We start from the raw sequence: 12798 nt of genomic DNA, 5'->3' as shown, positions 1-12798 counted from the left end.
TCCGCCCGGCCCCCACTAACTTCGTGCGGGACGCGGAGAGCGGCGGCCTGGGCGGCGGGGTGGGAGGACAGGCCCCGGCAGGCTCTGAAGGACGCCCCGGCCCGCGGCGGCTGCAAGCACCCGAAGCTTCCGCGGCAGTTGCATAACGGCCGGCGGGCGGGCGGGCCGGGGGCCGGGCGGGAGGGGCCGGCGCGTCCCCTCGTCCCGCCGCGGCCCGGCCTGGGGGAGGGCGCCGCGCTGCCCGAGGGGCTGACCCGCCCGCCCCTCTGCCGGCCGCCTGGGACACCGACGCTGCCGGCGGGGGCGCAGAGGCACTCCCCGCGCCGCCGCGCCGCCCGCCCGCTCCGGCAGAGCGGCGCCGCGCCCAGAGAGCCGCCCGGCCGGCTCCGAAGGGCACGTCCTCGGCGGCGGCCTGTGCCGGGGCCGGCCTCGACGACTGCCTGCCCCCCGGGCCGCCCGCGCCCGCTGCCGAGTGGAAAATGAACCCCGCTCCCGCGCCTCCGCCGCCGGGGCAGCAAGTGATCCACGTCACGCAGGACCTGGACACGGAGCTGGAGGCGCTTTTCAACGCGGTGATGAACCCCAAGCCCAGCTCCTGGAGGAAGAAGATCCTGCCCGAGTCCTTCTTCAAGGAGCCGGACTCGGGCTCGCACTCGCGGCAGTCGAGCACGGACTCGGGCGGCCCCCCGCCGCGGCCCCCCGCCGCGCAGCACGTCCGCTCCCACTCCTCGCCCGCCTCGCTCGTGGGCTCGGTTGCGGCGCAGCAGCACGCGCACCTCCGCCAGCGCTCCTACGACGTGACGGACGAGCTGCCGCTGCCGCCCGGCTGGGAGATGGCGCTCACGCACACGGGACAGCGGTACTTCCTCAAGTGAGTGCGGCGGCGCTGGGGAGCGCGGCTGGAGCGACTGCGCTCGGCGGTGGCCGCGGCCCCGGGGCGAGCGGGCGCGGGGTCTTGGGCCGGAGGGCGGTTGCCGCGGCCTGGGCCGCGCCGGGGAGGGCTGTCGGCCAAGTGTCGCGCCGGGCGGCCACGGCTGGCGTAGAGGAGCGCGGGGTTGGTGGCCGGGCCGGCCGCGAGCTGCGCCGTGAGGCGAGGGCGACGGGGAGCCCGGGGCGGGCGGCAGCGCCGTGAGGCGAGGGCGCTGACGCGCTCCAAGCTTGCGGTGGCTGTCAGAGCCCGGGGAGGGAACTCGCCGCCTCACCGGCGGGCAGGGGCAGACGAGCGGGGCGCGGCGGCCGGCCGGCGAGGGCCGCAGGGCTGCTTCCAGAATCGGGGGTAGAAGCCCTGCCTGTCGGCTGTCTGTTCCTTGTTTCCCTCTTGGCCACACGTCCGAGAAACTAACTTTTAAAAAGTAAGTTTAATAGCAGTCGTTCCAGGGCGTTTTCTACACTGAGGGAAAATAGGACGCTGTGTGTCTTGCAACCCGTTGGAAGCAAAATAGGCCGTGGATGGGGGGGAAATGTGTAACCCGGGCCACCGGCTCTCCGATGTTCCTGTCGTAGGCGCCTTTTCACAGCCGGGCCGTGCTGCTGCAGTACAAGTGGTGTGGGTTATATTTATAGCATCCATATCTTTAGGGACTTGGGAGTAGGCTTCCTTATTTTGGTGACAGGTTTTTGAGAAGTGTGGTAACATAACTGCCTATCCCTTCTAGTCAATAATTTTGGTCAGGGTGTTTTATTTATGACATTCAGAATTTGATTCAAAGCAGTTTAATAAGCCTGAAAATAGGTGAAAATTGTAACATGTGGTAAGGCCACGGTGCCTTATTTTGGTCGGTTCTGTATCTCTGCTCCAGGTTCACTGCAAATCAAGTGGCACTATTAGCCCGGTAGATACACAGTGGCAGAATGTTTATGAATGAAAGAAAACATTTATTGATGAAGCATCTGCCTAAGGATATTGAGGCAGTTAAACTGCTAGGGCTACAGGAGATCATTTAATTGTGTACCCCACAGCCTTCTCAGTCAGAAGAGCAGTGTCTCGAGTTCATACTCTGTGTGCATGTGTGTGTACTCAGCTATGATAAATGGCATATAGACAATGCATGAAGGGAAAGGTAGAGGATGTTAGCTGTTTAGAAAAACTAATAAATGCATAATTTCCACGATTCTACAGTGACTTCTTTGCATTGTGTCTTTGGAATCTACAAAGGAGTAATCAAGAGCCCAGCCTTTGAATTACTCAGCACATGGATGTTCTGCCAGTTGTCACACTCTGAGCTACTAGGAAAGCACGAAAACGTGTTTTGGGTTTTTTTGCCATTCTGTATGTTACTGTATCAGTTTATAATGCTGAGTGGACATGTACCAGAGTCCAAACTGAGGAGTTTTTCATTAATTTGATTTATCACTTGAATGAGAAGATCTTGTTGCTCTGCACTTTGCATGTGTGTTTCTCAGTAGAACAGGGCAGAGAAGAAGCAGCTGACTAGTAGGAGCACAGTAAGAGATAATTTTAAAATAAATACTTTACACACATTCTTGCTAGGGCTCGGCCAGCAGGTGCTTTCAGGTAGCTCTGGCTAAAAATTGTGTAACGTAATCTTTGTCTGCTGTTTGGGTTTTGACTAATACCAAAATGAGCTCATGTGGTTTCACCTTCCTGTCACACATATCTGACATAGAGGCAGAGTTTTCCAAGTTGATGGAATCTTGTTACTTAGGCAAAAAAATGCCACTCCTTTATTGAAAAGAAGTATGGATAAACCCCCAAAGTGACATCAGTGTTTTTCCAAATCCTGTCAACAGTAATAGTCTGATTATCAACATCCTTTTTTAATATAAAATAAATTTTTCACTATGTAATTTGTTACCTATGTTAGTCTTTATTTTATTTCCCCAGTTCTATTTATCCAACAGAACTTTTCTCAGTTCTGTGAAAAATAATTGAAATAATGTATTTCTCTATATCTATAGCGTATTTCTTTACAGCTCGATGCTTTGGGGAGTAACAGCTATAAAATGATCACATGTAAAATATTACAATTCATAAGTGTTGTAATGCTTTTCAGGTGAAAATAGAATTGTCTGCAGAAATTTTAAGAGCACTTATGGAAGCAGCATTTAAAACTATGTGCAATAATAAATATAGGGTTCAAGTCCGATGATATGCTTGAAAATCACTATTTGGCTAAACCAGGCTTACAAGCTTACATTTTCCTGTATTTGAGGCAAAAAAACCCCCACCACACCCCGCTCCCTTCCCCTTCCAGCTTAATGAGAAATACTTGTTCATAGTTATTAGCAAAAAAAAACCCAAGAAATTGAGAAGCAAATTAAGAGTAAATAGCCAAATGGGGTCCTGTTAAAGCCTTTATTATCTCTTGAAGTTTGCAATACAATTTGTTGTATTTAAACATATTGTCAAGAATTATTAAGCAGAAGTAGTGGTGCAGTTTCAGTGAACAGTGAGCTAACCTTGTTGACAGGGAACCAGCTATAACTTGAAGCAGTCGCACTCCCTGCATGTCAGTTCCTGCAGAAATTTTCTGGCTGTGACTGGAAGAAACACAAGTACCCTTGGGGACCACTCCACCCTGTAATTAAATACCAAACTGCAGAAGTGGGGGATGGAAAACAGACTAACTAATGAACACAACAGCAGTGTTATCTGAAGCATTTTTCTGTGTGTGCGTGTGTGGAAAAAAATTTAAGTGTGATTTATTTCTGATAAAAAGGGTTTCTGGAGAGACAGGCAATCTGCTTTGCGTAGCTCTTATGTAGGTAAGTGGGAATATCAATTGTGTATTGATCCACATGCTGAGCTGTGTACACATGTTCTGTAAGAAGAATTTTTCAAGTACTACTTTCCACTGATTTGTTTTTAGGTGGTACAGCCTCATATTTCAAATGAAGACTAAGGTTTTAATGTTTTCTCAGTGTGTGTACGGTGCTGCTTGGTCAGACTCTTTGATTTAATTCCAGAAGTAAACTGATTATAGAGAGTTTGGGGTTTGCATGGAACAGATTGGTGAGACTGTTGCCTCTGTTATCTTTATCACACTGGTTTTTAAAGCGTTACAGGGAACATTTGCCATACCAGCACATATTTGCCAGTAAATCCTGCTCAAGGGGAAAGGCGGCAAATTGCTTTCGATATTTGATTTACTCAACATGTTCAAATTTTTTCCTACTGGTTCCTGTTGGTGGAGAAGCTTGATCTAAGACATGATCAGTTTTATATTGCTAAGCATGTTCAGCAGGACAACAGGAGAAGAAAAGCAATGTAAATACTATGAATAAACTTTTTCTGAGAATGGCAAACCAAATAATACTAATACAGTTGAGGTACTCAAATGACTTCCAAATATAGCCTTTCCCTGAAAGCCTTTTGTGTTAATTCTATAGTGATTGTTATTATTTTATATTGATGTTGTGCTTGGTGCTGTACAATGTTAATAACAGAGATACTTTTCTGCCTCAGGCATGTAGTTACACAACTAGGGATGGGGAGGAGGTGGACAATGCATGAGAAAGTTACTCTGTCCTGATAAAAATGTGGAAAACACTAACACCTTTTGCAGTATTCCTCAGTTATGACTGCAGTTACTCATGAACATGATGCATGTCCTGTAAGGTGGGGCTTACATTGATGTAGCTTTCTTTGGTCCTTGTGGAAAAACGGTGCAAAGCAAGAGGCCGTGCATCCTTGCTGTTCCTTGCTGGTTTTGGTGTCATGTGTTAGAAAGAGACATTTAAGGAAGCGTATAGCTTTTGGAAGCATTTAATCCACACCTGAAGGGATTTGTTTTGTTCCCTGTCTCTGGTGGTTGTTCATGTGGGACTTAAGTGCCTGAACTGCTCCCCTCACCAGTGTCCCTTTATGAAAAATAAGTTATAATGTGAGAAACAGTACTGAGATGTGTAATTATGATGATTTTTCTCTGAAATTAGTGAGTGTATTAAATAGTTCCAAACATAGGGAAACTGTGATATAATGCCAAAATTTAATCGATTGGAGTTCAACTATAACTCACCTTTGTAACTCTTCTTAGAGATGCTTGGGATGTTCTGAGGTTGGAATTTACACATCAGGGCTAAATTTGCAAGCTGTGATTATAAATTCTATTAATCATTAGGGGTCTGTCTGGTTGCTGCTTTAATTGGAGTCTAGTTCAAATGCTGTTTTAATGATGATGTTATAAATCCAGAGAACTTCCTTAACTTTTGTGCAAATGAGAGTTGGTTTTTTTATCTTCCTAGTTTCTGGAATCAACATGATGTGAATGGTGTAATTTTATCTTCTTGATTCTGAGATTGTGCCAGATCTCTTTTGGGCAAAACTTGACTGATTGGGCTTTGTCTGAGGGACCTGTAGTGTAATCAAAAAGGTGAGGGGGTCAGCATGTGAACTTCCGAGACATATGCAGTTAGGTAATTTAATTCCTGCAAATAAAAATATTTTATTTGTAGGAAAAAAAAATAGGAAGAATAATTTTAGGATTGAAAGTAAATTGTTATATTTCCTTGATTTCTGTAACCTCTGGTAATATGTACAAGTAAGAAAAAAAAATGGAATTTCGAAGTTGTCTCTCCAAACAGAGAGTTAGTTCAGTTTGCTAGTTAGTTTATTGCCAGTATCAGGCCTTGATAGAATTTTTGTGTATTTGTGGACAGAATTAAGAATCTCAGAAACTGACCTTACATGTTGCTCAGTTATTTCAGTACAGAAACTTGTCTAAATTTGTAATAAGGGGGTTATCTATATAAACTTGATTATGGTCCCAAAATTCGGTGTGAGTTTTTGAAGTATAGTAGCAACAATAGAATTTATAATCACAAGAGTCTTTAATAAGTTTTATTAAAGAACTGTCGATACTGAAGGTTACTTTTGGGACATACTAATAAAAGGCACAGACACTAGGTTATCTATATTCTTGCGGTTATTTACTTTGTAGGCTGTTCTGCTTTGTTGCATGCCTATGACTGTGGTCGGAACTTGCATTTCAGTCACCACAGCTTTATAAGTTTCTCAGTTTATTATGTAGGTACAGAATGCCAACCGTATTTCAGATACATCTGTATAAGCTTAATTTAATTACTGTTTTTGACAAATATATTCAATAAACAACAAACTTTGTAATGTAATGCTAATTCTTTCATAATAATCTGCATACAAAGTTAAATTTATTTATTTTTTTTAATACTACATGCAGGAAATGCTGTTTCCTGGTAGTTTTGGGGTACCTTTGATTTATAATAATGTTTTCTTATCAATATGTGCTAATAAATAATGAGCAAGTTCTCATGATTGTATTTAGCTTGATATAAACATGTAACTTGATAGGAATGTTCAGACAGAGCAAACAATGAAGTTCATGTAATCACTGGAAAGCCTACACTGATTGTTTTTGAAGATGTTTGTTAATTTTGTATTTTAGATGGCTTTTCTGCAAGTGCAATTAAACAGAGTATATGTACTGCCTAAGAAGATTACATATGGTTAGCTTTTAAGTACAGCTGTGCAGTTTTCCCATTTATTTATTTTTATTTCTTTTTCTGATTGTAAAGGTTTAATAGATTAACTTCCCTATTTAGTACTACATTAGAAGTAGTGAATTGAACTACAACCAGACGTTAATGGTCTCCACTGTTGCGGGGGGAGGGAGGGGAATTTGACTATAGTAATGTTATTTCTTTGTGCTTCTGTCAATGCAAAGGAGTACATGGAAGTAAAATAATAAGAAATAAAAGGCAATTAAAATGGAATGCAAAATGAATGGACAATAAATGTGATCACACTTGGATAGGTTTCAGTACTGTAAGTTACAAAGTTGATAGTGAAAGAGATGTAATTATTTTTTTCCCTTACAGTGGATTGTCTGGCTGAACTGTTTCGTGGGTTAAAATTTATGTCTTTGAAGTTCAGTTGCTTTTAATTGACGATACTTGCTAACCTATTTTTCAGGAGAAGTGGGACAGAACCATTTTTATTTTTTGGTGTTGCTGATTAAGCCAAAATTAATGTTTTGTATATGAAAAAGGTTTTGCCTATATTCTATGTTTTGTATCTTTAACTTAGTAAGGACTTATAATCATGTCTTTGGTAAAACTTACACAGCTTTGAATATAGACAACATCTTCATTCATAGCAGAATGGAGCTTATGACCTGCTGTATGCTTTTAATTTTCACTGACTTTCTACTGAATTTGGTGAACTGAATGTCCTTCCATTTAACAGGAGGTTTCAAGCTCTGTCATACAACATCTGATCCCGTGATCAAATTTTTAATTGGAAAACTTGTCTCAGGACATTATATGTGCCATACGTGTTAGATTATCTGTTCTTTGTGTTTCTCTGTAGCTTACATTTTAATAATTGTCAGACTATGATAATTACTTATCCACTTTGTATTTCTTAATATGGAAGTTAAGAGCAAGTTTATGCATTCATTTTCTGAACAATAGTTTACAAATAATATCTTCAGATTGATTTCCATAGAATCACGGAATGGTTTAGATCAGAAGAAGCCTTTAAAGCCTATCTAGTTGAACCCCCCAGCTGTGGGCAGGAACACCTTCCACTCAAGCAGATTGCCTGGAGCCCCATCCAGCCTGGCCTGGAACACTTCCAAGGATGGGACATCTACAACCTGGGCAACCTGTTCCAGTGTTCTAAAACTTCATGCTTTGAAACTAAATGCTGAAATACCAGGTGGCCTAGTAGTTTATGGAAAGAGCTTTGTCATTGAATACACTGATTTTTAAAAATCAGAATGTCAGAAATATTTTTAATTTAGCATTATAATGGACCACATTTTGGTTCATGGGTTTAAAATTTTGGTTTTGGATTAACACACCTATTTTTAGAAGTAACTGCATTTGTTGCCAAGGGCACTTGAATGTGTTAAGCATGCAGATTTACTTAAAACAGCAGCAGCCTTGTAGGAGAAATCCAGTGATATGTTAAAACCTATTTCTAGGGTCTTTGAATGGTCCTGTTCAGAGCTGGGTCACATCTTACTGACTGAGTGGTGTCTATTTTGGATCTTGACTGAAGAGAGCAGAATGTGGTGTTTTGTTATTGTATTGTAGACTGATGCTGCAGGCACAAGAGGGATTGTGCCTATTGACACTGGGTGTAAATGAGCTGTTTAACGAGGGCTGCTTTGAGTGCTAGCAGTAAGATCTGTCAGGCTTAAGCTTACAATTTACAGTGATTGAAACAAAGTTATTCATAAGTTTATTTAACTTTGTGGAAATTAAGGTTTTTCCTCCCATTGACAATTGTAAATATTTGGAATAGATTACTTCAAAATCGGACAGATTCACTGGAGGAGATTTTAACCTGGATAGACAAGGAACTTTTAATATAAATTTGTAAAGCATAGCTGAAAAGAAAAATAAAGATAATTTCTGAGTTGATGGTAGAGTCCCTCTTAAAAATCCATCAAGGGTCTATGAGCTACTTTTTTTCTTCTGGATTTGTAGTAAGAATGGCTACAGAGTTTCTGTTGAAACATATTAATTAGTCATTTTCTGGTCCAAGGCGGTGTCTTTTCATGATCAACAGACTGTTTTCTCAGAATCTAAAATCATGTCATCTGTGGTCCTTAATAAAATTTGGGGGTTAATATGGTGCTTAAAATGTGGTGCTTATTAAAATCTGAGGATGAAAGCTGATCTGGAACAAAACTGCTTTGAGGACACATTTCATTTACAGGATGTGATCCAGTTCCCTCTCTCATTGGATTTTCTGAGTTAGGATACAAGCTATGTTTTTTACTTACATGTGAAGTATCAGTGAAGAAAGCTTTTAAGCAAGACTACACTTGACCCTAGAAGTGTTACCAGGAAGGATTTCCTTTGAGGAAATATATAAGAAACTTAATATAGAGGGCTGTCTGGACACAAAAATTGCACTACGTTTAGGTGTATGTGCTTATAAATGGTTTAAGGAAATCAATGACAATGCTGTTAATAGGCACTACTGTGTGATATAAAATGTGATATATTGGACTGATGTACACTTCTAAGCTAATAAATGATTAATGTGCATGCAGAATTGCATTGGTTTAATGAAATCTGTCTGCAGTTAATACTTTAGTCATAGTGTTAAACCTAAAGTTCAGGAGTATTTGTGCATTAATGGATGATTACCGTTGTGCATCCATCTCATGGTATGAACTGAAAATACAATTGCTTTATGCATTAATCATTACAAAAGAGTATCAGTTAGCATATTTTTAGAAGGTTTTGTATAGAATAGATACAGGCATTACGAATGCTACCATGAAAACCGGATAGTTTTTTCTGGAACCATCTGAAAGGGTATTTGCTTTACTAATGGTTTGGGTTGCTCAAAGAAAGAAAAATGAACGTAGCTTTATTTTTGTAATTTTTGTGAGCTGCTGTAGTCAACATCTAAAAGATGGTCTGCCTGACCATCTTCACTCCATAATTGGTAAATGACATTATGCAGAGCTATCTGCTCCTTAAATTGGTGAATGTGTCCAACTTTGAACAGGTTTGACAATGTAGGATCTGTAAAATCTGACCTTTCCAGATTTTTTCCAGATTTTTACTATTTGCTCATTAATCATGTTGGAAGAGTCAGTGGCCAGGCTTTGATTTGTTTCCTGTTGGGATGCTTGGGATGAAGTTGAAAATTGTTTTTACCCATAATTCCGTCTCTGTTATTAAGGAGGTTATTACAGGACAAGAGCTTCTTTGTAACAGCATGTTTAGTGCTCTGGGGTCTAGCGTGACTAGCAGATACAAATTGTATGGAAGCAATTAAATCCAAAGGAAATGTCATGTGGACTGAATTTCAACATACAAACTTGTTGGCATTTCCCCCCTTCATTTTAGTGAGAGCAAGAGAGAAGTGGGTGGGGTGTGGGTGGGTTTTTTTTTTTTAGTTTGGGATTTGTTTGATATTGATTAAATCAAAGCCCATTAGAGTGAATGCTAATGCCTGTGACTGTTGCATGAACTCTTCAAGAATGTAGAACTTGGGAACATTGCGCTGTACTGCAGTATTCCTTACTTATGAGTATTTTTAAGGCACATGTGACTGAAGCTACAGTGAAGAGACAGATACATGCTTGCTTAGAGAACTGAACAGAATGTATTGTGTTGAAACTGAAATAATGAGTGTCACTACAGATCACTGCAATATAAGGGGAGGTGTGAAGGAGGCGTTATCGACCTTGCACTTATTACCATGGGGCTAATAGGATGCATGTAGGCAGTTACAGTGTAAGCACAGCAGTAGTAGAGCTTGTAGGTCCAGACACAGCTTTTCTTGCATACTCTCAGCCCATACTGTAACAACATCTGCTGGACCCTCACTATTTTCTTGGTCAGAATGCTCCTTTTTGTTCATTGGGTGTGTATCTGTCCCTAATCCTTTTTGGGTTCAATATTCTGACAGTCTTTCAGGCTTGTGAATGGAAGGACACTTCCATGGTACATTTGAGTTTTTCCCTGTACCACAAGTAATCGTTTTTTTACTGCCTGTGATCGGTTTTCCTAATCTGTCTACTGTTGGTGGTTTTATTAAATGTTTTATGTTCTTATTTTTCAATGACTGATTGGTGAGAAATAACGTAAGCATCACAAAATGAAGTAAGTCTTCTGTCAAGAAGTTCTTAAAGGTTGTATTGAAGTGTATTGTGTTTCTGAAAGCAAAAATTGTATTTGAACTGTGAGTCTGAAATTCAATGTGGGTTTTGGTTTTTGTGTTCGTTTTTTGGGGTTTTTTTTTTTGTTTTTTTAAAGAAGCTCTCAAAACTTCTTGATTGACATGTTTTTCTTAGGCTTCACCTTCGCTGTGAAGCCCCTAAATACAGCAGCATCAGAGAAGGAAGTATGAGTCATTAGGAAGCAGACCTAGGTTGAAGGAAACAGTAGTGCGGTTCCTGTTGTGCTGCAGTGTGACTCTTAGGATATTGTGTAATCTCTGTGCCTTCATTTGTGGTATGTAGAACTGGAAGAATATGTTTTCCCACTTTCTAGTAGCTCACGTGAAATAGTGTGTTAAAGATTGAGATACTAGCACAAAACTCAGAAAGGGCATACACATTAAGAACTAATGTGTCTGTTCTTGTCCATGAAAAGCTTCTGTGTAGCACATAGCATACAGGAATAAACACTAAATATTTGCTAGGTGGAAGTTGCAATGTTAAGCTTACCTCCTTTTTCACTGTTAGTATTCTATGTGGTTACAAAGATTGCGTTCTCATGGGGTGGCTCAGACTTTAACCACCAGAATATTGTAGTGAAGTCATTGGTGATTCTTGACTGTTCCACCAGCAGCAGTTCAAAACTGCTGGAGAGCAGCCCTAAAGAACAGGTTGCTCTTTAATACCCTTATCCTGCAGGCTTGTTTACAAAATGTATCTACAGCAACACCCCAAACACAATTTGAAAAACAACATTTTTCATAGGAGCAGACTTCACAGATGTAAGAGGACACCTTGCCCAGCTGGAGTTTGTTAGATTTACAGACCATATTTTCAAAGATCTCTTTGCCTCATAAATTGTTTGCTGGATGTGACTTTGGAGTCTCCTTTTTTAAAAAGCAAGAAAGAAAAAGAACAAACTTTTATGTCATTTGTTTGCCTAAGCAGCCTTTTGTACACATTAAGGTAGAAATGTGAATGTTGTTTTCAGAATTTTCTCAAAATCCAGTGTTTTCAAAAGCTTCAGGAGTAAAAGTAATTACCACTTGAGAGAGGCTTTGGATTATTTGCTTAATTAGACAGTTTGGAGAAAAGTAGCTTTTCTAATGTTAACATCCATTCTGTGTGATTTCCACCCCACCCACCCCCCAGCGACGTGGGAAATTAACACTGTGTGGATGCACTTCTTTGCAGCCTGTTGCCAGTGCTGTTATTCACCGAGGTTAGATATCTGGGGACTCGGACAAAGCAGACTTTGCATCAGTAAATAACTACAGCCTGCACCGTGTGGTCATCACTATACAGCTTTGTGGGGACTGTAGTAAAAGGTCAACATTTTTGATCTTACAAGAGCACAGCTTAGTGTGGGAGTTCTTCACAAAAGGTGGTTTTTTATTTCACATTTGCTTTTGACACTACATTTTCTTAGTCATGTTTGCAATTTTATTCATTCTACTGCATATATTTAAACAAATGTGAATGCTCTTGCTTTGAGAGGTTAGAAAAAATATTTTTTTTTACAATGTATATGGCTTAATTATGTAGGCGCATGTCAAAAAAGAGGATTTGATGTGATGTGAAAATTGTGGACCAGATTTTAATGTGGAATAAATGTGTGTATATGTAATCTATAACTCTTCTAACTGACATGGCAGCCTTGCTAGCAGGAGGGGTGTAGTGGTGCTGCAAGTGATTCTCACCATCCCTTCATACTGCAGAGGATACACCTACTATAATTTTTTGATAGCTATTCCTTTAAATGAAGAATTTCCCAGTCATGGGATGATCATTTTACAGATGCTGCCACCACATTCTCTCAGCCCTGACATCACCCAAATGGTAGATCATAGTTTTAGACAAAAGTAATTTTTATTAGAGGTAGCAGAGGGTTCTGCTTCTTTATTCACATTCAATATCTGGCATTTTGATTTTTATGTACTACTGGAAGGCTTTATGGCAGTGGGGAATCAATGAAATTATGCCACTGCAAGTGAGTGGACAAGGTAAAATTGAATAGGGTGAAAGACTTCTAGTTAGACTATTTAAAATTACTGAAAGTGGGACATTAAATGGTTGGTATTTAGGAGAAATTTAGTGCTGAATCTTTAGCAAAAGCTTAGACAAGTCGGTAAAAGTATGTATATGGTAAAAGATACTTTGTCAAAGCTAA

The 12798-nt window shown here is 40.9% G+C and overlaps 1 protein-coding gene across 1 annotated transcript in view; it reads left to right on the top strand.

The window, feature by feature from the left end:
• Positions 1-312: 312 nt before the first annotated feature.
• Positions 313-12798, top strand: part of WWTR1 (WW domain containing transcription regulator 1) — a 77608-nt gene continuing 65122 nt past the window's right edge. The window contains exon 1 of the mRNA XM_056358173.1: positions 313-871. Within this exon, the coding sequence (XP_056214148.1) occupies positions 480-871 (392 nt within the window). The 5' untranslated portion in view covers positions 313-479. The remainder of the gene's footprint in view (positions 872-12798) is intronic.

The sequence above is a fragment of the Falco biarmicus genome, chromosome 13, assembly GCF_023638135.1.
Source record: "Falco biarmicus isolate bFalBia1 chromosome 13, bFalBia1.pri, whole genome shotgun sequence".
Lineage (NCBI taxonomy): Eukaryota > Metazoa > Chordata > Aves > Falconiformes > Falconidae > Falco > Falco biarmicus.
The sequence above is the reverse complement of the archived record's forward strand: the minus strand, read 5'-3'. Positions and strand labels throughout refer to the sequence as shown.